The sequence below is a fragment of the Leucopleurus acutus genome (genome assembly GCF_964270905.1).
Source record: "Leucopleurus acutus genome assembly, chromosome: 17".
Taxonomy (NCBI): domain Eukaryota; kingdom Metazoa; phylum Chordata; class Mammalia; order Artiodactyla; family Delphinidae; genus Leucopleurus; species Leucopleurus acutus.
In genome coordinates, this window is record NC_139159.1 from 50,759,011 (window position 1) to 50,785,013 (window position 26,003).

The 26,003-nt window shown below is 35.7% G+C and overlaps 1 protein-coding gene across 34 annotated transcripts in view; it reads left to right on the forward strand.

Moving 5' to 3' along the window:
• Positions 1-26,003, forward strand: part of RIMS2 (regulating synaptic membrane exocytosis 2) — a gene marked incomplete at its 5' end in the record, with an annotated part of 584,629 nt that overhangs the window by 260,289 nt on the left and 298,337 nt on the right. For all 34 annotated transcript variants that reach the window (XM_082858721.1, XM_082858710.1, XM_082858742.1 and 31 more), the window contains one exon: positions 24,811-25,736. In XM_082858721.1, coding sequence (XP_082714847.1) covers positions 24,811-25,736 — 926 coding nt within the window. The remainder of the gene's footprint in view (positions 1-24,810; positions 25,737-26,003) is intronic.

Consider the following 26,003-nt stretch of genomic DNA (forward strand, 5'->3'; position numbering starts at 1 on the left):
CCATGGTCCATTTGGATTAGCAAAGGCCAGACTGGTAAGTTAAATGGGCAGATTACGGGGACCACCAATGAATCACCATTTACATCTTTGAGAGTGGCCCTAATCACTGACATTTCCCTCAGAATGCAAATTGTTTTTCACTTACTATCTTGACAGTGGTGGTGAGGTTACAGGTGCTCTCCAGGTTAAAAAACCAATCTTATGTTTCTGCCAATTGCTGAGTATATCCATTCTGATGATACATTTGGGAATCAGGTAAATAACCCCCGGCTGGGTCCACTGTGAGGCAGACATGGGCTGGGACTTCATTTATTATCTGACACTACATGCCCCTTCTCTAATTGGTGGGGGGTGGGTTATGATGGTGCTTAGGTCCCTGGATATTAGTGTCCATGTGGATCATGTATCCACCCCTCAAAAGGTCTGGATATTCCCCTTTCCCCATTGACACTAGGGAGCCCAGTTTTCTAATAGCATCTTCTACTCTTAGCCTGGGCCTGTAGAGGATGGCCACCACTAGCTCATCAGCTATGTTCATGTCCCCCTTACCAGTGTATTTTTGTACCAAGCTGGTAAGTGGAATGTTCTCCAAGTTCTCCTGAGGAACATAGTCAGCCAGTACATTTTCCAGTCTTATATAGCAGAACTATTCCATCATACACACTTCACTGAGTTTTTTGCTCCCTCCCTCAACAATTTTCCAGGGCAGTACTGGCATCTCTATTTCATTTAATGTAAATCATCACTTTTAAGCTTTCAGGAGCAATCTAGTTGCATATTAATACCATCTGCTGTGGCCATTGCCAGAGTTAAAATCCTGTCTTATCTAAATTCTCTTATCTAGCTTTATATTTTACCCTCTTTGACTCTGCACTTCTAGGATTCACTGCCAGTCGTACTCTCCCAGTTCCTATTGGAATGTGTTAGCTAGATTTGGTTTTGAGGTATAATCTCTTTTTATCCTTAGCAAGGCCAGCACTTTCTCAGTTGGATTCTGTTAAAATTTGACCCTTTCTGATCAGGTGGCAGATCCCGAGGGAAGCCAGCACAGTGCTGGAAGGCCCCTACCTCACTTGAGGCTTCTGCACAGTCTTCAATCAAGGGGGTGCTCCATCTTCCAATAAGTGGAGGTGGGGAGGGTAGGTCACTTCCATAGGCCTAAAGGATTCAGGGAATCTGAGTTTTAGCGACCTCTTGTGAAACTACTTAGGGAGTCCCAGCTCAAGTCTCATGTTCCCATTGCTGCCCTGTCAGGGCCCTCACTTCGACATAGACAATTTGCCTAGGCTGAGAATTTAGACTTTTCTGAAATTCTTGCACTCTTGTAATTAAATTCTGAGCTAGTCTTCAGTTCTGTCTTTCTTCTGGCTTTAATGGAAGAGGACCCTTTAAATGAGGCTGGGGAGGCCCTTTGACTCTCACACTTTGCTTTATATTGGTGACTGGCTGCCCTGAGCTTGTCATTTTTTATTTTCAACGCATCTGACTGGCATTCAGCACTAGCCATCCAATTTCATTCCTTACAATTACTCTTTCTCTCATACTCCTCAAATGACAGAGATATTGCACGATCCAATGTATCCCTTTCTACCTATAATCCATTCCAATTCACTACAGGTGAAAATCTTTACAACTTCATTACCATTGCATGTCGGGGACCATCAGTATTGCACTTACACCAATAATAGGTTACTCATTTCCCGTTAGCCAGCGAGTGAGCCAAATCCAGAATCTTTCTTAGAGTCTGTCCTAGGTTCACTCCTAGTATTAATTATCTTAGGTCAAGTTCATTAGAAGCAGAGACTGAGATAGGGATTTCTGTGTGTATGATTTATTAAGGAACTGTTCTTCCAGAAAAACCTTTAAGGAGGTGATAGAAGCAGGCTAGGGAAGGGAAAAGAGCTGAAGAGGGCTGTGGTCTCAGGTAAAGCCTTGTCTTGGCCTAGCCTTCCTTAGCCTGGTTATGTGTATGCATGGGAAGGTGTATGTTTGGGGGCTTGGATCTTGAGTTAATCACAAGACAGTGTTTTCTCCTTTGAGGCAAGAGTGGCAGACTTTGGTATCTCCATCTCAGTAGGGGATTGGCTCTGGGCTATACCTGGGGAGGAAATGGCCATGCTACTTTCCAGAGGAGGTGACTCGTGTTAGTTGAGGAGGGCAGTTTTCTGAAGCGGGGGAGTGCATGTCATTATAGCAGCCAACACAGCAGCTGCGGGGAGGATTCATCAGCCTGGCGACGGGGAGCTGGGAAGGACACTAACAGTGTCTGCCATAAGGAGAAAGAAAAATTACGTGCACTTCTTGGAATAAAGAGACTTAAGGATTGATTTCAGTGTTTTACCCTTTCATATAGAATTGGCTGTTTTGGCTAGAGAAGGAGGAATCTATATATTTCATAGAGTAATTAGTGAGGAAAAGTGTTGAGAGGAAAAATGATCTAAATATGTGTTTACGTATAACTTGGGTAAAGAGGATGAATGTAGAAAACCTCAAATATTGAATGGATTTCATACTGCAAAGATAGCAATAGTTTAAAATTGGGAAATTTTTCAATATCTTATCTAATAAGGTATTAACATTGTTTTTCACTCACTTTTCCAGAAATTTTTCTTTGTACTTGAAGATAACATTACTGATGGAATACTCACTGTTTAAATGTAGTTATTTAATCACATGATTACATATGAAAAATCTCCAAGATGTGCATCTGTAACTTGTTTGCAGAGGAAGAGAATAAAATACTATCCCATTTTAAGAAAACATTTTAATGAAATGGGTATTTAATTTTAAAATGTAATATAAACTTTGTAGTGATAACAAATTGTCAATCAAATTCTCATTCCCTGACACTCGAGGTCCCTAAGTCATTGATGGCTCAGTAACTTCCTCTGGTGTGTGTGCCATTTGGAGTCCTGTTACAGAGACTGCTATCTTGGAGGAAGGATCATCTTCCTGTGTAGCTCCTTGGTGCCTCTTTAGCTCTCCAATGAATGCCAAAGACCAAATGCTCTGGTTTTTGGTGGCGGGTGAAGAAACTGGAGGCACCGTCATTCTGATCTTTTTATCTTTTGTAGCTGCCTATTCTTTCTGCATGACTATGACTTTCTAATTTTACTTTGCACTTGTATTTCCTGTTAACAGCTCTAAGGGAGCAGAGCTAAGAAAGTAGACTTGGGGTTTAGTAGGTAAGTCATGTATTTTTAATACGAATGATTAAAATATATTGGATCTGCCCTGTTGCACATGATCTTCTTATTTGGAAGTATATTTAGAATCCTGCATTCTTTCTTATCCAGTACCTGCTACTGGATAAGACAGCTAATTCTTGAGTATAAAGTGCATTAACTATATTATTTTCTATATTAAATCTGCCATGTCTTTGAGTGGGGCGAGCTTCTGGTAACTTTTATATAAATGTTAAAGAACATCCTAGGCATTTATTCACTTTGTCAGAGTTTTGGAAAATTAATTTTAAACTCTCATTATACTTTATAGCTTCATATTATAAATTATTTACTGTCATACCTGATGTGAATTTTTACATTCAGGCATGAACGGCATTGCATAGTGAACAACTCTTTTAATATTCATTTAAAGTTTTCTTCTTTATGAAGTAATACGGTAGATCAAAAGGGAAATAAAAAGTTCAGAGTTATAGTCAAATACTTATATATCATTTTTCTTACTGATATTTTTTAGAGCCAGGAAAATTGTTAAAATGGTTGTGAATTTTCTATTGGTATATTTTTGATAAGAATTATGGGCTAGTTGTTATTATGTTTTGCTAGTTATTTGTAAAGTTGCCCTGTAATTTTGATAATTTAATAATATTTGTAATGTCCATAAAATATGAAAAAAGTCTGATAATGTTATAGGGAGGAGTCCTTGAAATGAGTGGAATAAGAAATCTAAGAAAAAGAATGTAAATAAAAAAGTTGTATTCTACATAGGTAGAACAATTAGCTTTCAAATATGTGACTAACAGTTGTGTATATTTTTTTCATTTTCTTCATGCTCAGAAAATAGTTTGACTTCAATATTCTTACAATTGCTAGCTGCAGGCTGATTGTGTATGTATATGTGTGTATACCTGTGTGTATTATATGTACACACGTACACACGTGTCCAGCCCAAAAGCTGAAGATTAAAAAGATGACATAGTTTGGTCTTAAATAAATAAAGCCAAAGAAATTATTTACAGTGATGTCAAAAATGGGACAGAATATATATTATGACTTCATTTTCTGTTTATATTCTTGATTGTACTGTAAGGGTAAATAAAACATGAAAATGTAATTGTACTTTTAGAAAAATCGTTAATTATTTTATGATTTATCACTGTAAAGAGCCAAGAAAAGAGCAGAGACACGTGAATTGTAGCTCCCTATCCTCTCCTGTGTAGATGCTGCAGGTGATATTGAGGCAGATGGATATTTAGTCTTCTACTGTAGTTTCTGTATCCTTTCCCTTACTCTAAGATAGGATGGATACTAATGACTTTTTCTCCCCGAAACACTATATTAGAGAATGAAGAGGCTACTTTGATGGTAAAACTATGGTTGCAACTTCCAGCAAGACCAGGATTCTGTTTTTTTTCTTATGACACAGCAGCTGGTTTTCATGAGGGGAATCAGCACTAATAGAACTAAGAAACACAGCTAGTGACAAACAGAATATATATAGTATGGGTGTAGCCTTAGCAATAGACTCATGTAGGGAATTGGAACTAATTTTAGCAGTTTATCAATGAGTTAAGTACACCAAAATGTTTTTCTTTATTTGAATTTTGAAGGAAGGTCATAGGTAATATTACAGTAGTAAAATATAAATTTTGCAGTTTACAAAGCATTTTTACATACAAGTTTTAACTGGCTAACGTGGCACATAGTAATATAAAAGTGCATCTCATCGGTGACTTTTGCATTGGGAGGGCATTCCAAAACATCTGTTATTCAGATGTTGTCATGTCTGCTTCATGATAATTTTCAGTTGTTACTGAGTAATTTGTTAGGAACAAATTCACCTGGCAATTTGAAAAGTGGGATAAAATTGGGCACAAGAAAAGGAGAAAGTTGAAGACGTTTTACAGTTTTCAGGCTATGTCTAAAAACATTCATTTTTAAATAACCAAAACACTGATTCTACTTATGATAAAAACAGCATATATCTAATACTAGCTATGATAGACATTAAGTAAATATTTCCATTAATTGTTTGTTTGATTTACCAGCTTTAACGTAGCCAGGAGAATATTAGTTTATAAATATGCCAACCTCCTACCCATAATAGGAAGTACAGAAACCCTCGAACAAATGAAAATTGCTGCTGACATTATTATTTACGAAGTGTTAATGTTAATTAGATAACTTTCTTTAGATTGTGGTATATATTTAAAAATTTGATATTCATTTTGGTAGTAGTCGTTGGATCCTCTGTGCCTTTTTTCAATCGTAAAGGAAAATGCTCCTTCAATTTTAAATATTAAAGTAAAAAAGTGAACTTTCCAATTTGTTTTAATGTTGGTATATAGAAAAACATTGGATTATCATGTAACATTAAGAGAATTAAATTAGCATGGAGATTAGCTGGGCTAACCTTAACTCAGAACCTAATTACCTAAAGTTATCGTGGTGTATTTCTCCTGGATGGGTAGTAAAAATTATATAACAGTGTAGTTAGTATTATAGGATCATAACTTACAACAATAGAGTATACAGTATTACAGGACTGCAGTAAGGTAGAACTAGAGGGGATCTCCATTTTCTAGTTTGAATCATGCATCTTACAGAGAAGGGAAAGTAGAGGCCCCTTAGATGGATATTTTTGTCATTTATACATGGGTATAAATGGATTCAATCTGAGTGGTTCTTTATAACATACAGTTGAAATAGATAATTGTGGCTTGAAGAAATTTTCAGTGTTGAATAAGCTTAAATTAGTACTAAAAATGCTAGCTTGCGATAACATAAGACACTAAAGTGGGTCTTTTCCTGTTGCTTTGGAATTAGAGACTGAAGCTAATGTTGAACAAAAAAGCATTAAATACCCCATCATTAAACAAAAGTCCCGCCAGTTAATTGGGACCCAACACTTCTCTCAGGGTTTTCCAATATTAGATAAACTGGCAGCCACCTTGAGCCATCACCCCCAGGGGAATCTTCACTTTGCATAATAAGAAAGAGACCAGGAAGAGGGAAGTAGGAAGAAAGCAACTCGAATAATGAATCTGGAGCCTAGTTGGGGAGTGCAGTGACCTTCTCCTCCCCTTTCTACCACTTTGGGAAGGAATATACTATCCCTCTCTACCAAAAACCAAGTGAAGGGAATCTCTGAGTTATTTGTAGCGATTAGAGGTTCTAATCAGGAAGGGGATAGAGAGCATTCTATTCTCTGGTTAGCTACGTACTTAGGTAGTTGAGTTATTGATCTATCTAACCTGTGCTTATTTCATCAGAGGAAAAGGGAATTGGAAAGGGAGTGGGAGTAGGGGGCATGGTCAGAGAACAGCCTGTATTTCCAAGTGAGGTAGAAGGGAATGTGTAAGAGTATTGTTCATGATGGGCAAAGTTATGTAGCAGTAACAAGCAGCTCTAAAATATCAATGCTTAACATAGAAAAATGCTTACTTCTTGGTCTTGTGTAGTATGGTATAGTGTGGTACTCTGAATAAGGGTGACTTTCCAGAGGAATTTCTTCACATGTGGTTCAGCCATACCAACTCCGTCATCTTGCAGCTGTACTATCTAGTATCTGGGCAGAAGGAGAGACATTGGAGAATTGGGCATGGGCTTTTTTTTTTTTTTTTTTTTAACCACCTCAGCCCAGAAATGATACACTTTCCGTCAAAGCTCATTGGACAGGATCAATCACTTGGCCTCTCCCGTTGCGAAAGGGAGATAAGTACAGTCATCTGCGTGCTCAGAAGGGGAGGATACTTTGGTATCACAGGACTCTAGTAGTATCTACGACAGTGAATTTCCTGTAGGTCAGGTCAACATCATTGAAGTTGGCTATACTTGAGCTATTCTAGATGTCATTATGGAATGAGAAAGGTAGATTCAACAGAACATAGTTGAATGCACTGATTGGAGAAAAATAATAACATTTTCATATTTATTCCCTGGCAAGCTGAGACAACTCACTAAATTGCACACGTCAAGGAATGGAGTGTCTTAAGACTACAGGTTCTGGAGTAAAACAAACTGGGCTCAAATTCAGGCTCTGTCACTCCCTCATTGTTTTCTTTTACTTAATCTCTCTGAGTTTTACTTATTTGCACAAAGGGTATTATAATAGAACTTTCTTCATAGGGTTGTTTGTTAGAAGTAAATGAGATGGTATAGTGAATTGCTATGCGTAGAATTTAGCAGATAAGTATTCAATAAATGTTAATGGCCATCATTGTTGTTAGGCCTTTGGGAGCTTAAGGAAAGGGTAAACTAGGTGTAGAGTAAAAGATGTGAGAGAATATGTTTCACAAATTTAAAAAAATTCAACATTTCTTTTAGGTTCAAGTAAAGATAGAAAATTTGCTTTTTATACTATGTAATCTCTGCATTCCCAGTGAGAAGAAACATCCAAAAACAATGCTTTTCATCACTGAGTACTTACTGTATGCTAGGCATTGTGTTAAGCACTGAATATATATTATCTCATTTAACTTTTTTAAAAGAGCTAGGTTTAAAACTGACTCTGCCTATTATTTTGTTAAACTGTGATCATATTTCATTTTTTATAAGCAATGAAATGTGAATGTAGTATATAGTTCCCTTGTGGAATAAGACAGAAAAAAATCTAATGAAACATATAACATCCCATGCATCATTATTAATTAGGCATATAGGTTAAACATTTAACTGCAAGTGCTTATTATTTTAAATCAAATCCATTAGTTTTTAGTTTTCATTTTATTTGTTAGTTTTGCCAGCTATTCAATTGGCTTCAAGAGTGACAGTTTCCCTGATACCATGTATCTTTCATGTGTGAGGGGTGTTCACATACAGCATAGTGTTTAATGCAGAAGCGCTAGAGCCTGAAGAGCTAGTGTTGTCCACTAACCAAAGACAACCAGGAACAGATCTCTAGTCAAAGAAAGTTGGGTCTTACTCTTTGCTGCACAAGGAAGACCACACACCTTGTGAAATTGTGGGGTATCTTTGCCAGAAGGGGTCAAGGGAAGCTTGTTACAGGATTTGGGTTTGTATTAGGTGGTTTGGGAGAGCATTCAAAGAAATGGAGATCTATGTTGAATTGGATGCTTGTTAGAAAACAGGGGCAGTTTGAATATCTTAATTTTTATTTAGGAGGTGGGAGGAACAGAACAGTGCTAGCACTACTACTGGAGAAGAAGCAGTAGTCACTTTGCAGCTTAAAGAGGGGAATGTTTGCTCATTTTGATTGCACAGTGTCTTTGGTTTTATCTCTGTTCAGATCTGATTGTGGAGTGGTATTGCTTTTGCGTTGTTCCATAATAGTCACAGAAAGCTCTTGTCTGATGGTGATATTCTATGAAATTGTTTACATTTACTGGGGGCATACAAGCCTAACCAATAGCAACTAGGCCAGCTACAAGCTGATGGCTGTAAGGGAAACTTTTTCTTTTACTAGTTTCAAATTCTTCCTGTACCATTTTCCAGCTGTGTGATTTTAGGCAAGGTAAATCACTCTGTGTTCCATTTACACATCAGAAAAATGGGGATGATGATAATGGTACCTTCTTCACAGGATTATCTTGAAAGTGGATACGTATAAAATTACCTGGTACACAGTCAGTGCTCAGTTTGGCTAAACAACCACCACTACCACATAATGATAAAATCAATAATTTGATTGATTATAAAATATAATCTACCAAGTAGACAAAAGTGCTCATGTTGGCTAGTTAGGATATCTTCTCCTTTGTTCAGTGATGGAGGAACACTGCCAGATTCTTACTGTGCAATGTCATTTATGAAATACATTTACTCATTGGACAATAGAATATGTATTTTTCCTACAAACTTTTTCCTTTTCTTCTGCTCTAAATCTTATTTATTCAGTCCCTCAAGAAATAAAATTCATAGACAGCTTTTGTTTCTTTTTTCTTACCTCCTGCATCAAATCTGTCAAAAACTTTCACAGATTTAGCCTCTTAAATATATTTTGTTTCATTCTTCCTTCCACTGCCTTAGTTAAGGACCTCATAATTTCTTACCAGAATCATTGGAATAATCCAATTGATCTCCCTGCCATTAGACTTGCTTCTGTCCCTCAGTTTAACCAGATTATTGCTTGAGTTAACTTGCTAACACAAAACATCTGATGACCTCCCCTTTGCCTACAGGATAAAAGCCTCAAAATGCTTAGCATGGTACACGAGCCTTCTGAATCTTCACCCAGCTTTCATTTCTGGCCTCTTGTGCCACTCCTGAGTTTGATTCTGGTTTTCTGTTTCTACTTAACTTTTTTCTGTATTTTACTTTTTGTGCCATTTAAAATTTTTGTGCCAAGAATTACACATACATAACTCCAATAAATAAAACAATGTAAAGGGATTTTGCATAATGTAAAAATCTAGAATAATGAAAAAATGAGAATAGTTCTTTATTGTATCTCAAGATGTAGATTCGGTTGTATAATATAGTGCCATCTAGTGGTAACTACTTTCAGTTTTCTCTGTATAACTCGGGAACTTTAAATGCTCTTTGACACCCTCTTTCCCTGTCTGCTGTCATTACACTGACCACTGGATCTTTGGACATCATGCTTACTAAGGTTTTTTTAAGCTCTAACATGTTTTGATTTTATAAATACACTTAAACTCTGTCACAACATGCAATTCAAACAAAAGAGTGTAGGATTGGGAGTGGAATGCCATATTCAAAGAATTGCAGAGATTTTCAGGTATCATTAAATTAAAACCTGAGGAGTTTGTTTTCCTGTTTTTAGTTCTTTTGAAAAGTCAAATTAACTCTATAGTTATCAATGACTGAGAAAGAATTCTTTTATTCTCCCTTCTTCTCTTCCTTTCTCAAACAGTGACTGAACTGCTAAATGTCAGGCTCTCTATTATATATTCTTTGCACTAATGAAGGCTCAGATGAATAGTGGTAGCTCTTTGGCTAACCATTGCACTTTTTTCTAGGTTCTTGTTTAGCTGAGCAGTGGGGTATAACTAGTGGTGTGCTGGTAAATATTTGACAATCAGCTTTCCACAGGGAAAAATAAAAACCCCGGTTTGTAGCATTTGCCGATTTTCATGATGTAAATATTGCCAGCATGCGTGATTTTAAGCTGCCATTGTGACTTCACTGAACACAGAGTTGGGAGGAAATGTTTACAATGGGCTCTTGGCTCCAGTGCACCACTGGATAAGGAATTAAAATCTGCACTATACTATTCTGCCTCTGTCATTTGAAATCATTCTCCCCTTGGCTTATATTCATTAGATAACCTGCACCTATTTTCTGTTCCTAGACCTTTTCACCTGTGGTAGCCTCTTATTTACTTGTTTATTTTCCACTGAAATAGAGCCAAGTAGCTAATGACTCCAGATGCCTTACACTTCTTCCTAGAGACAAGTCTCTCTCTGGCCTCAGTTAGCGTTGTGTTTAGCTATACGTAACACAAATATCATAAGTACAATGCTTAAATAAAGGAGTTTATGTTTTTCTCATGTAAAAACAAGACTGGAGATAGACTGCTCAAGGAAATCAACAGAGACCTATACTCTGTTTTTTTCTTTTCTTTCTTTTTGCCCTGCTACCCACAGTGTGTGGCTTTCAAACTTATGATTAAAAGAGGGCTGAGTTATAGGAAGTAGGACAACATTCCAGTCATAAAGGAGGAAGGGCAAAGTATGAAAGGTATATGCCAGTTGGGTCTATCTCTTACTTAGGAATAATTAGCTTTGTAGAAGCTGTACTTAGTAAACGTCTATCTAAATATTATTTGCCTGAACTATGTCACATAAACACCCCTAGCCACAAGAGCGCCTGGAAAATAGTTTTTTTAGACTAAGCACATTGTTGATCTGAATAAGATTATGATTCTATTTGTAAGAAAGAAAAGACACAACCAACTGTGTCTGCCACATTCTCTTTTGCCTTTTGTCCTGGTTCACCCCTATGAACTTTATAAAGCTAATTCCCTATTATTGTCTCATCAACTAACAGTTTAAGCAAAGTGTATTTGGAACCCTAAATTATGAAGTCCTATGTTCAGTAGAGCTGCTTTAACTTAACACAGTTCTAGACTTAAATGTTCCAGGGTTTTAGTAGATAGGATACCCTTTTTCCTTATTCCTATGGTTCCTTCTACATGGAGAATGCTGCTCTAGAATACTATTCCTGGCTTCCCTCCACTTGCCATTCTACTTTGCCCTTGGGGATAAGGAATTGACTGAGTGTAAGTAGCACTTTCTGTTTCTTTCCTGCTTCTCTTGGGAACAAGTTGCTCACAGCTTGCATTCTCTTCTGTTCCTGCCTTGAGTTTTACAGGGACAGGCTATAAAATAAATAGTCTTAGGGGTTTCCCTGGCGGCGTTGTTGTTGAGAGTCCTCCTGCCGGTGCAGGGGACACGGGTTTGTGCCCCGGTCCAGGAAAATCCCACATGCTGCAGAGCGCCTGGGCCCGTGAGTCATGGCCGCTGAGCCTGCGCGTCCGGAGCCTGTGCTCTGCAACGGGAGAGGCCACAACAGTGAGAGGCCCGAGTACCGCAAAAAAAAAAAAGCAGCTTGTTACCGTTGCTTGAGACTTGTCGGGGTGTGATTTGTTTTTATTGCTTTCTGGGCTTAAGTAGAATCAGTCTACTATCATAATTACCAAATGAAATGTAATATTAAACATTCAGTCTTGCGATTTTTGATCCCAGGAAAGATTTTGATCTCACTAAATGACTGTTTTTAGTGTAAAACTACTTTAAAGAAACCACATGACTACAGGGCATATGAGTCCCAGTGTGCTGGCTTTTCACAAAGGAAAAACCAATTTTCATAGAAACAGAGTTCATAAGAATCATGACAGCTGATGAGAAGTAATATACAGACTTTAGAGTCTGTATTACAGATTGTGTGCCAGACAGGAAGATTTTAGTTGCAAGTAATAGAAAACTCAACTGAGACTGGTTTAGGAAATAAAGGGAATTTATTGGTTTACCTGAATCAAAACTCTGGAGGTACATGTTGCTTCAGGTGAGGATTGATCCTGAATCTCATAGAATGTGACTTAGGATGTAATTTCTTTCTTTCTATTTATTTTTGTTTTTGTCTTCTAGTTTTATTGACGTATAACTGACGTACAGCACTGTATAAGTTTAAGGTATACAGCATAATGATTTGACTTACATACATCATGAAATGATTATCACAATAAATTTACTGAACATCCATCAACTCATATAGATACAAAATTAAAGAAATAGAAAAGAATATTTTTCCTGTGATGAGAGCTCTTGGGATTTGCTCTCTTAACAACTTTCATATATAACACACAGCAGTGGTAATTATACTTATCATTTTGTGCATTACATCTCTGGTGCTTATTTATCTTACAACTAGAAGTTTGTAACTTTTTTTAAAGCACATACTCATTTTTTATGATTAGAATGTTTGCAGGATACAAAATTAATGCACAGAAATCTCTTGCATTCCTATACACTAATGATGAAAAACCTGAAAGAGAAATTAAGGCAACACTTCCATATACCATTGCAACAAAAAGAATTACGAAAAGAATTACCTAGGAATAATCCTACCTAGGGAGACGAAAGACCTGTACTCAGAAAACTGATGAAAGAAATTAAAATGATACAAACAGATGGAGAGATATACCATGTTCTTGGATTGGAAGAATCACTATTGTGAAAATGACTGTACTACCCAAAGCAATCTACAGATCCAATGCAATCCCTATCAAACTACCAATGGCATTTTTCACAGAACCGGAACAAAATCTTAAAATCTGTATGGAGACACAAAAGACCCCGAATAGCTAAAGCAGTCTTGAGGGAAAAAATGGAGCTGGAGGAATCAGACTTCCTGACTTCCGACTATACTACAAAGCTACAGTAATCAACACAATATGGTACTGGCAGAAAAACAGAAATATAGATCAATGGAACAGCAGAGAAAGCCCAGAGGTAAACCCATGCACCTATGGTCAACTTATCTATGACAAAGGAGGCAAGGATATACAATGGAGAAAAGACAGTCTCTGCAATAAGTGGTGCTGGGAAAACTGGACAGCAACATGTAAAAGAATGAAGTTAGAACACTCCCTAACACCATACACAAAAATAAACTCAAAATGGATTAGAGACCTAAATTTAAGACTGGAGACTATAAAACTCTTAGAGGAGAACATAGGAAGAACACTCTTTGAATTAAATCACAGCAAGATCTTTTTGATCCACCTCCTAGAGGAATAGAAATAAAAACAAAAATAAACAAATGGGACCTAATGAAACTTAAAAGCTTTTGCCAAGCAAAGGAAACTACAAACAAGACGAAAAGACAATGTCAGAATGGGAGAAAATATTTGCAAACGAATCAACAGACAAAGGATTAATCTCCAAAATATATAAACAGCTCATGCAGCTCAATATTAAATAAACAAACAACCCAATCCGAAAATGGGCAGAAGACCTAAATAGACATTTCTCCAAAGATGACATACAGGTGGCCAAGAAGCACATGAAAAGCTGCTCAACATGACTAATTATCAGAGAAATGCAAATCAAAACTACAATGAGGTATTACCTCACACCAGTTAGAATGGGAATCATCAGAAAATCTACAAACAACAAATGCTGGAGAGGGTGTGGAGAAAAGGGAACCCTCTTGCACTGTTGGTGGGAATGTAAACTGATACAGCCAGTATGGAGAACAGTATGGAGGTTCCTTAGAAAACTAAAAATAGAATTATCATATGACCCAGCAATCCCACTACTGGTCATATACCCACAGAAAACCATAATTCAAAAAGTTACATTTACCCCAGTGTTCATTGCAACACTATTTACAATAGCCAGGTAATAGAAGCAACCTAAATGCCCATCAACAGACGAATGGATAAAGAAGTTGTGGTACATATATACAGTGGAATATTACTCAGCCATAATGAGGAATGAAATTCAGTTATTTGTAGTGAGGTGGATGGATCTAGAGACTGTCATACAAAGTGAAGTAAGTGAAAGAGAAAAACAAATATTGTATATTAACACATATATGTGGAACCTATAAAAATTGTACAGATCAACCAGTTTGCAGGGCAGAAATAGAGACACAGATGTAGAGAACAAACGTATGGACACCAAGGGGGGAAAGTGGCAGGGGTGTGGTGGTGGTGTGATGAATTGGGAGATTGGGATTGACATGTATACACTAATATGTATAAAGTGGATAACTAATAAGAACCTGCTGTATAAAAAAATAAGTAAAATTAAATTCAAAATTTCAAAAAAATCCAGGGAATAAAAAGTGGGATAAAAAAATGTATCATAATTAGAAGGTGATAAATGTTATGAAAAAGTTTAAAAAGTAAGGCAGGTTAATGGGATTGGGATTTGGAGGGTGGCGATGGAGACAGAGATTGAAGTATTCAGTAGGGTGGCCAGGGTAGGCCTCCTTGAGACCACGTTTCACTTTGAGAAAGTGAGATATGAGGGAAGAATTGAGGAAGCTCTCTACTGACTAGCCGACTAGATATCTCTAGTGATATCTGGAGGAACAGCATTCCAGGCAGAGGGAGCTGCCAGAGCAATGGTCTTAAGTGAAAACATGCAGGGAAGCCAGCGTGGCTGGATCTGAGTGAGTAACTGGTGAGGAGTACAGGGAGCAGTGGGTGCCGGATCCTATAGGCCTTGTAAGCAAAACAGGGAGTTGCTGAAGTGTTTCAAGCGTGTTAATGATACGATCTGACGTACATTATTGCTGCTGTGTTGAGACTGATCTGAAGGGGGATAGAATAGAAGCAGGGAGACCAGTTAGGAAGTTTTTCAGTAATTCACACCAGAAATACTGGTTAAATCAGGCTTGTACTGGTGGAGTTGGTGAGAAGTGTTTGGGTTCTGGATATATTCTGAAGATAGACGCAGCAGAATTTCCTCATGGATTGGATGAATAACTAGAAGGAAAGAATAACCATTAACTGAGACAGAAAATGCCGCTTCTCCTTAAAACCACTGACCTGTATTTTCTATATTTTAAAACACTGTATGATTCTTTTTCTCAATAAGGAAATAAACCCTTAAGATGAAAATTAATTATATGCATGATTGATTTGCAGATAAACAGCATCTCTTTTTAATTTCAATATACACTTCTAGATATGTTTGTTTCATTTTACAGGAAAATATTTCTCTTCTCTGAATAACTGTAGTTGCAGGCCCTAACCAAAAATCTGTTGCCTCTTTGGAGCAAATAGAAATAGGAGGAGAGAATGGAACAAGTGTATGAAACCAATAATTGAAGTTCAGTAGAGGGGCAGTAATATTAAAAGAATATAAATTTTTCAGTGGAAAATAGAACAAAATAACTCTAGGGCCTTTCTCTGATGATTATGGAAGTTTAGATAAACTTATTTATTCTTTTTTTCCCTCTTTTATGTCTTCTATGTTGCTCATTGTACTTCTTTGTATTGATTCCAGTGAATCTTTATTGTAGGATTGTTTCTAAGGCTGCCATAGACTTCGATAGAGCACATTAAAGAAGGGAAATAAAATTACTACAGGTTCAAATTACCTTCTAGTATAGAATGGTTCCTAGTCTTTGTGTCTCTTTTTGACATAGCAATTTTGGGAGGGATAGTGGGGAAAGGGGAGTAGCCCAATGTGTTACTATAAGGGAGCATCATTTGTGCACCATTTTCTAGAGATTTGCATGTACTAGGTCTTCATCTTTCAAATATAAGTTGAAAATATTATCATGAATAAAATAAAATTAATTTAAGCTGGTATCTGATTCACAGAATCTTTTTGTTATTTTGTATTTCTGAAGTGGTCAATGGATACTAAAATTGTAATATTCTCATGAAAACTTTTTAAACCCCAAATTGGACCTTCATAAATTTGAATGCATAAGAAGTACTTATCTAGGGAATAATTGAAAAAAAAAAAGTCAAAGTAAAGAGTTTGAAAAAGGACAAGATATTGGGTTGGCCAAATAGTTCGTTCGGGGTTTTCCTAAGATGTTATGGAAAACCCGAAGTTTTTGGCCAACTCAATAACTCTCAAAGGGTGGGGAAGAAGAAATTGGAGCCATAGAACAATCTGTAGAGAGTAAAGAGAAAGCAGCAGTGGTGCTAGAAATGATACGAAAGACAATCTGAGGTGGACAGTCTGAGAGGAGCTAGAAGCAAGGTTAATGGGAGAGAGGACGGGCAGCAGAGTGTGCATTACCATTGGGAACACATTGCCAAGAGCTCACTGAAGGGGTAGAAGTGAATGGAAGGAAAAGTAAAGAAGACAGTTTGCTATCATAGCATCACCTGTAATATTGTTTCTGAAATCTTCTGGACTTACCAGCTTGGAAGAATCAAAATACTATGTGGATTTTTTTTTTTTTCAGTTTGAAATGAACTGTGGGGTCTAAGTGGTTGAATTTTATTATTGGTTAATATTTCTGTAAAAATGAATTAACTTGCATTTCTAATTTTTATTGCATTTCTGTTTGAATAGTCTACACGTCTGTATTAGGAATCTCAGAGGGTAAAAATGACTTTATCTGTCCCTATTCCCCACACCCTGCCTCCCCCTACCCGCCCCTTGTGCCCAATGTCTCCAAGGTCTACATTTTAGGAGAGAATTCTGTAGATGAATACTGCATAAGTAGTTGAATGGTGCTACAACATATTCCTAAACCCTCATTTAAACTTGAAATTTGGGAGACCAAAACACAGCACACTACTTTTGCATCTCTCCCTACTCTTCAAACACTGACTTTTTCTCAGTTTTATATAAGTTTATTTGGAATCACTTAAACATAATTCTCAGAAGTATAACATTAACATCTAGGTAATTGGCTTTTGGTAGAAAGGAATCCATGGTGTTATCTTTTTTTCCTATTTTTTAGTTTTTTGAATGACTGAATAGAGGCGTTGAAGTAATAAAGTGAGCAAAGCTTGATTTAAACTCAGTGTCTAACCAAATTCTTAGCTCACGGAACACATTTTCAATTAAATTTTTACAGAAACTGCTACTTCATGTTTCGTTACGCCTTTAGGGGAACATTCTCTTTTTAGTAAAGATTAGGAAACTTCTTACTGAATAATTGAAAAGAAATGATAGAGTAGACGTGTTAAACCATTGCCATCTTTTACTATCACTCTACATTTTATAGTGAAAGCAGTGTGGTAGACATCAATAGCAAACACAACAAATCCTGTTATTTTAGAAATATTGTAATTCATATAGGAGAATGTGGTTTACAATTTTTGAATCTGTCCGTTTTAAGTATAGTGCCCAGAAATGCCTTGGATGTAGGATGCATCTGGTGTTCAGTATTGTGGGGCTCTAATCAGCTAAGTACCATAATCCTTCTTACAGGGTACATTCTTACTTGACCTGAGCTATATACAGCCACATAGTAACGGCATTAAGGAATAACCTTTTTCTTAACAGTCCCATCACTAGAGGATTTTATGACTCCATCCGTGAATGAGTTTTGTTTTATGTGTAACTTTTTTGGTAATTGAGATTTGAAATAAAATGATTGTGAGCAAGTAGAGACTTTCAAATCATCTGATTAAGGATGGCTCCTATGATTTTGCTAGAGCTAGAAGGATTAAATGAAAGCACTGCCCGGCATAGTGCCGATGTATTTTTGTCAACATGATGCTTCATGCTCGACAGATGTGCATTGGTTGAGCGAAAGGTAAAAATATGTTGAATACTGAGAAATGTAAAAAAAGATTGTTTTTTTTCATGTTTTATGATGAATATAAATTGTTTGATTTGTAAAAATTCCTTTTTGTAGGAATTATAGGAATAGAACCTACATATTTTATGTTTTACAGGATCGTATGCTTCTGTTAAATCCTTGATTTAATGTGTCTCAACAGCTTCAAATTTCAGAATTTGATTGCAATATTATGTTTAAACTGTATGGCTAGCATTTTGTAATTGAATTAATGAAGTATTTCAATTTATTTAGCAGCATCATGCCTTATTAAGCTTTTAAAAAGTTGGAGGTTTTTTCAGATTATTGACTCTTCAAATGTCATTTCTATTCTTTTATATATAAAATGACAATTATTTAATAATCTCTACTAATTAAACAAGAGTAAGAGATTCTCATATAGGTAGTGCTTAATTGTAATAACATAGATTTGAATTTACAGAAATTCGTAATCTTCAAATTCTTCACTCTTCTCTCATTGTCATTATGATTCTTAAAAATTGCATAAGTCTTAAGAGTTAAAAATATATGAATATTAAAACTTAAGTTTCCACGTAACCTTTCACTGTCCTTGTAAATGTTTTCGAATGTTTACTGGATTATATTTTCAGAAACTTGATGATTATTTTATAGTATATATGGTCAGTATTCTAGGTAGTATAATAACACAAACACATAGGATGTTAAAGATTGTAAATATTAAAATAGAAACTAATATTAAAAACATCATGAATTAGTATACAGTATATAAATTGAGACTGCCTTTGGGAAATTGTCAAAAGTGGCTTTAATTGGGAAAGAATCTTTTAATTTGGAGTTTCTCTATCAGTCAATATGATTTTTAGACATGGAATTTTAAAGAGACTAATTGGTAGAGTTTTTTGCTCAACCTATTATGCCTAATCAGACATTTATAATGGAGTGGGTGTGAATATACAGCTAGAATATTTAGAAATAGATTGAATAATTAGTCCATATGACAAAAAACTTATAAGCAGTGAACAAGAAATGCTACTGATTAAAGTAGATTTAGGGGCTTCCCTGGTGGGGCAGTGGTTAAGAATCTGCCTGCCAACGCAGGGGACACGGGTTCGAGCCCTGGTTGGGGAAGATCCCACGTGCGGCGAAGCCACTAAGCCCATGCACCACAACTACTGAGTCTGCGCTCTAGAGCCCGCAAGCCACAACTACTGGAGCCTGTGCACCTAGAGCCTGTGCTCTGCAAGAAGAGAAGCCACCGCAATGAGAAGCTCGCTCACTGCAACTAAAGAAAGCCCGCGGACAGCAACAAAGACGCAACACAGCCCAAAGTAAAAATAATAATAATAATAATAGATTTAGGACATTTCTTTATGTGATTTTTCTATAAACTAGTTCCAGTTAAGACCACTATAATATGGTGAAAGAGAAAATAATTGTAGAACCTAGGTTTTAATAAAGAGAAGTAAGATGAACAGATATTAGGTAAATACAAAGTGAATATAATACTGATATTGTTATATATTAGAACTAGAGATTGATGAATAGGAGTGAAAATTAAGGCACTACATAGTGTCACAAATACATTTTATTCTAAAAAAGTCATAATTCTGGATTCTGCCTTTTAATTTCTAAGGGTCTTTGAAGGATTAAGTGAAATATAACATCTTAGATGAATTGCTACATTCTTCTGAATTAAAATTTATGGGTTAAATACTGTTAAATGCTTTATGATTATCCAGAGAAGTGTACAGATTATCACTATATTCTTTTTCATATTAAATGTTTTCCATTTGATAATAATAAATGCTAGGGCCTGCTTATAAAGACCAGTAGGGAAAATAAAGGTTAGAGATATAGTACTTATATTTTCATGGATTTTCTTCAGCTTCTGAAATAATATAGTGTCTAAGATATATAGCAATTTTAAGTTTAAGAAAGTATATATGAAATAATTAATGATATGACTGGTAAAAATTGTTTTGATGAGTATTTGAATATTTTAGAATAACTGATAGCAGATTCATCATTGTTTGGTAAGAGTATTCTTAGAATAAAATCTGGCCTTGCTTCTAACATGGCTTTAATAAATATACTATCAAGTACTCTACCTGAAAGCATAGAGTTAAGTAACAGTGACAATAGTCATCCCAATTTCAGAAATTATGTTAAGGAACAGTGACAATAGTCATCCCAATTTCAGAAATCATGACCAGTGTTCTATTTTTACTTAAATCCAGTACAAATCAGCATCTACAGTCTGATTCACATGCTTCAGGCAAATTTTATAATCTCTAGAACAAAGTGATTGCTGGATTTAATATTGGATTCAGTTTTCCTAAGGTATGATCTTTAAAAAGCACTTAAATAGCTTGCTAAGGTCTAATTAATAATAGAAGTTCTTTTAGAATTGAACTGTATAATGAATATTTTTATTTATCAATACAATGGAATATATATTTCCTGTGTTATAAAGGTTCACTATATTCACTTTTACCCTACTTACTTTCAAAAATTTATGTTAATTCCTCAGGAATGAAGTGTTGCTTTTTTTCTCCCCATTTCTGTCCATATCCAGCATGATGTTAAATGTATTACTAGAAATCCCTAATTTACAAAGAGATTTTTTCTAAATGTTTAGTTCTAAAGGGATTGATACTCAAAATAAATTTTTGCCAAAGAAGTCATTTTATAAACAATAGTCTGAAGTTCAACAAAAGCCAAATTAACATACAATAGAGCTAAATTACACTACTAATAAAAGTAGTTTCTTCATTGCACTTAAGGCCCTATTACTGCCATGGGAGTAGTAGGGGAAAGAGAAGATCTAGACTATTTTAGCACATCAGTGGGTTTGAGTACAGAAAAAGAGAGCAAGCCATGAAAAGTAGAGATAACCTAAGGGAGAATTAATCGATCGGTTCTTTAATTCAGAAGATTGAGCACCTACTATCTGACATCCTCCTTAGACCCAGGTTGCCTGTTCTCTTGAAACTTAACAAAGGAGTATTATAGACATTTCTGGATAGAAATGGGTTAGATTACCTAGGGAAGAAGTGCAGTGAGGAAGAAGGCCATCATTAAGTTGACCGTCCTTCAAAATATCCAATTTTTCCCTGAACATTTTCTGAAATTTTTTACTTCACTTTCTTGTATGGCTTTAAGTTCCACATTTTAGAGATTAATTTGTATTAACAATCTTAGGCATGTAAGTATTTTTGATAATATTGTAAAACCAGTGTCCATTCATTCTGATTTAGTCTGCTTGTTTTTCTTTTGACTTTCAACTGAAATAAAATATAATGAAGTATTTACCAAATATGGTAAATTACAGTTTACTCATTTGGGAGCATGAAATCTTTTGAAAGGGAGGAGCATGTGAAAAAGGCTTAGTGGACTGCTTTTAGATGGGTTCTAGAGATGAACTACCCTGGAAAATCCTAGATTCAATAAAATAACAATTAAGAATTCAGTAAATTTATATTTTATAAAACAGCTTTGAGTAAAAAATAATAATAATAAGGGAAAGAAAAGAAAAGAATAGCAGCTTAATGAGAATACCCAAAACTTCTCCAGCAAAGCTGTATGTTTTATATAAATGGGCTACATATCATGTAACTATGCTCTTCAGGTCTTAGTTCAAGTGTACTTTTTTAGAAAGAACTTCCTTATTGAAAGTAGCTTCACTCAGTCACTTTTTGTAATTTTACCCTGTTTCAGTTTTCTTCTATAGGACTTATTACTATATGAAATTACCTTGATTTGTTTATATGCTTACTGTCTGTCTTCCCTACTAGAAAGAACTTCTTGAGGGCTGAGACCTTATGTGTCATTTTTCTGTTGCATTTCCAGCAACCAGAATCATACCTGGCCCATAGTAAGCACTAAATAAATATTCGTTGAGTGACTGAATAAATACTGGAGGTACAAAGGTATGTTAGACATAGCCCTTTCTGGTTCAAAATTTGAAGTCTAGTGGACAGTACAGAACACTAGTTAGGTAATTGTCTGTAGGATGAGTAGTAATATGCTGGGGAAACACAAAGGCACAAAAGTGAGCTCTAGCTGATGAGCTGCTCTTACTGGCCTATTGTAATGAAATAATACTGCTTTCATTTAGCAAATCACATTTTACTTCCTTTTTATTATGTTTCCAAAATTCATATGCTTATATATAGCTATAAAATTTCCTATTCAGTCCACACTGAATTTTAAGGAAATTAAAATTTATTTTATTAAGCAATCGCTAAATGAAATTAAAAAAATTCTTATGTACCATATAAATCTGAGAAACACTAGCCTTACTCTTGAAACAGTATCAATTTGTTTATATTAAATTAGATTTATGAATAACACATTTTTAGAGAAAATAAATTTATTAACTTAGATTGAAAAAACTTGTTATATTATTTTAAACATACTGAAATGAATTTGAATTCCTAACATAAATTCTACATCTAATCTAATGGATGTTAGATGGTCAGTTTGAGAAGGAACTAATTTAATTGCTTATTCTTTAGAGTTCCCTAGAGAAATTCTCACTTATCTCAGTTAGTATATATATTTTTAGTATAGTTAGTACTAAGTAGCTAGTTAATGAGATGTGAGTATATTGAAAATTGGCACTAGTCAGTTAATTACATCTTGATAAGAGCATCATTTTTTGCGATGCTTTAAGCTTTCATTTAGGCATATTAACTTGATGAAGTTGTGGTATCAATATTATAAGATCATAATCTCTAAGAAATGAAAGAAGGTTTTAGAATCATTCAGCTTCATATAAGGGTTATCTCTTAATCATTCCTGTATTCCTAATCTATATTATAGTGTGCGGCATTTAGTTCTTACCTAATACATATTTGTTAAAATAATATTTGAGTTAATGTGTATAATCTATGTCTCTCACTTTAAAGCACAGACTCTCAAAGATTAAATGGCTTTATAGGTTCAAGTAACTGGTTAATAGCAGAAGTAGGACTAAGAAACCCAGATCCCTTAACTCTAGTGTTCTTTTCATGATACATTGCTACCATACTAGAGTATTTTTTCTTTATTCATATGTATAAAAATAATGACAAAAAGTAAAATGAATTATGCATAACAGACACATAAATAGGATATTATGTAGGTTAATACTGTATAATTTATTTTGAGTGCTCTGTTTTGATTGTATATTCTAAACTGTAGGAATCTATGGTATTATGTAACAATTGGAACCTAAAAGATTTGTAATTAAGTCCTAAATGTTTTATATGTAAATGTAAAAAAAAAGTGCATACACTTGCTTAATCATAAAACATTTAAGGGAACAGGCCAGCTCCTTCATTTACTGCAATACTTTTCCCTTTATGGCTCTAGGTTAGAGTCAACCCTAGCAATGCACATGTGTGAGATTTGAAAGGTAGAAGAGTTATAGAAACCATAATTGTCAAGCAGAGTTGTTGGCAGGCAGATAGGCAGATGTGAAAGTCTTAGTGGCTCCTAGATGAAACTCCTTTTAATTGACCACCCTAATGCTGTAGGCAGCTGAGGTAATTGGTGGCAAATTCCTCAAGACTTTTCGAATTCACAGCAGTTTCCTAATGACCATTTTGAGAACCCTGTCTTTGGTTCTCCAGGCTAAGAACAGCATTATCTTCTCTGACCTTCATTCCTTAGCAGGTTCAACAGTTGTGTAGTTTTGATTTCTATATTGAAACCCCGACTCCCTGGAAAACCTAGAGTGACTTTTGTTTCTGTTAAGGAACCCTAACTGATGCATTAGCAGACTGCATTCCAGATATGGGGGAAAGGAGCTAGGTGATACAAAAGAGGATTGAGAGAATGATGCTGCTGCTGGGTTGGGTCACTCCATGTGTATCCTTTCTCTGCTCTTTCTTTTGGAATCAAGAAAATATTGTCTAAGAAATTCTCAACTGAGCTATCTAATCTTGGTCATCTTTAACTTCATCTGACCCCACTATTTCATTTGTCCTGGCAAAATCTCTGTAACAGTTATTCTAAACCTTTTCTGTCATCTTCAGGATTCCAGTTCCATTGCTTCTCGTGGCTAGTGATTGCCATTATCTGAGTTTGTGCCAGAGAAGAGGACAGCGTGAATATTTTGTTGGCAAAGAGTATGATGTGTGATTGCAAGTTCTACCAGATTGTACTGGTGTTAGAGGGGCAGGTTGAAAACTTAACAAACACTCTCTTCTTCTGGGTCTGTAATGACATATTAGGAGTCAGCTGTGAAGACAGAGAAGTGTCGTGGAGCTGGCCTTAATTTAATGAAGATGGAATAAAAATAGCAGATCTTTCTGACTTCTTTTTTAAATGAACAAATCATTATAGTTGTTATTTATTTAAATTGATTATCTCAAGTTAGAGCAGTAAAGGATTGGAGATATAATGATAAGATGAAGATTTAGATGAACTGATACTAGGAGTGATCTAGGGAGATGTTGAATGAAAAATGATTTTTAAGAGCCAGCCCTTAGTTTCAGTTGAAAGCATTCAACTCTTGAGCTGGATCAGTTTGGCTTCATCACGTTTTCAAGTGACTATGAAATCAAGGTGTCAGGAATAGAGAGAAAGGAAGATGGAATTTTTCTAAGCTTCTGCATAACAATTGGGAGATAGCTTCAGTGTATTGAGCCAAGCAAAGAAATTAGAATAAAAGTTCTTTTGCTGCAGTAGAGTATGATGTTGATTGTCTAATTTCAGGACCAATGTATATTCCATATGGGCGTGCCAGGCATTTAAGAAGCATATTAAAAGTACCTTTTAAATTTCCTATTTGAACTGAATAAAATGAATATTAGTAAAACTTTTGTTATGGTCTGATTTTTAAATGAAATTTTTAAAAAAGGAGCAAAAGAAGTATTTGAATTTATCCATCAACCTGCCAGTGAATCAGTAAAATGTGAAATTGCCTAAATTCTGCTCTTTTCCTCATTCTTTTTCTTTGGTTACTTAGGAAACGAAGTCCATCAGTGTCCAGAGATCAGAATAGAAGATACGACCAAAGGGAAGAAAGAGAAGAATATTCACAGTATGCTACTTCGGACAGCGTGATGCCTAGATCTCCATCAGATTATGCTGATAGGAGGTCTCAACGTGAACCTCAGTTTTATGAAGAGTCTGATCATATAAATTATAGGGACTCCAACAGGAGAAGTCATAGACATTCCAAAGAATATATTGTAGATGATGAGGATGCAGAGAGCAGAGATGAATATGAAAGACAAAGGAGAGAGGAGGAATACCAGGCACGCTATCGAAGTGATCCGAATTTGGCCCGTTATCCAGTAAAGCCACAGCCCTATGAAGAACAAATGCGTATCCATGCTGAAGTGTCACGAGCCAGGCATGAGAGAAGGCACAGTGATGTTTCTTTAGCAAATGCTGAACTGGAAGACTCCAGGATTTCTATGCTAAGGATGGAAAGACCATCAAGGCAAAGATCTGTATCTGAACGTAGAGCTGCCATGGAAAATCAGCGATCTTATTCAATGGAAAGAACTCGAGAGGCTCAGGGACCAAGTTCTTATCCACAAAGGACCACAAACCATAGTCCTCCTACCCCCCGGAGGAGTCCAATACCCATTGATAGACCAGACATGAGACGTACTGACTCGCTAAGGAAACAACAGCACTTAGATCCTAGCTCTGCTGTAAGGAAAACAAAACGTGAAAAAATGGAAACAATGTTAAGGAACGATTCTCTCAGTTCTGACCAGTCAGAGTCAGTGAGACCTCCACCACCAAAGCCTCATAAATCAAAGAAAGGAGGTAAAATGCGCCAGGTTTCATTGAGCAGTTCAGAGGAGGAATTAGCTTCTACACCGGAATATACAAGTTGCGATGATGTTGAGATTGAAAGTGAAAGTGTAAGTGAAAAAGGTAAGCAGTATATTCTAATCACACATTTTCCTGTAATTCATTAGATAAGGGTTTTCTTTTTAGGTTGTATTTCTGAGTAGACATTTAATTGTTAGACATTTCTACTTTTACTTTTAAGTTCTTTAATGTTGCTGGTTATGTGAAGAAAATTTCAAGTTATAAAAAGTGAATATTTTTGGTAATTCATGTAGTAGAAAAGTCTATTGACATTTTTAAGAATTGGTTTTTGCTTTGTTTCTGAAAATGTTCTTACATCACTTGATGGCA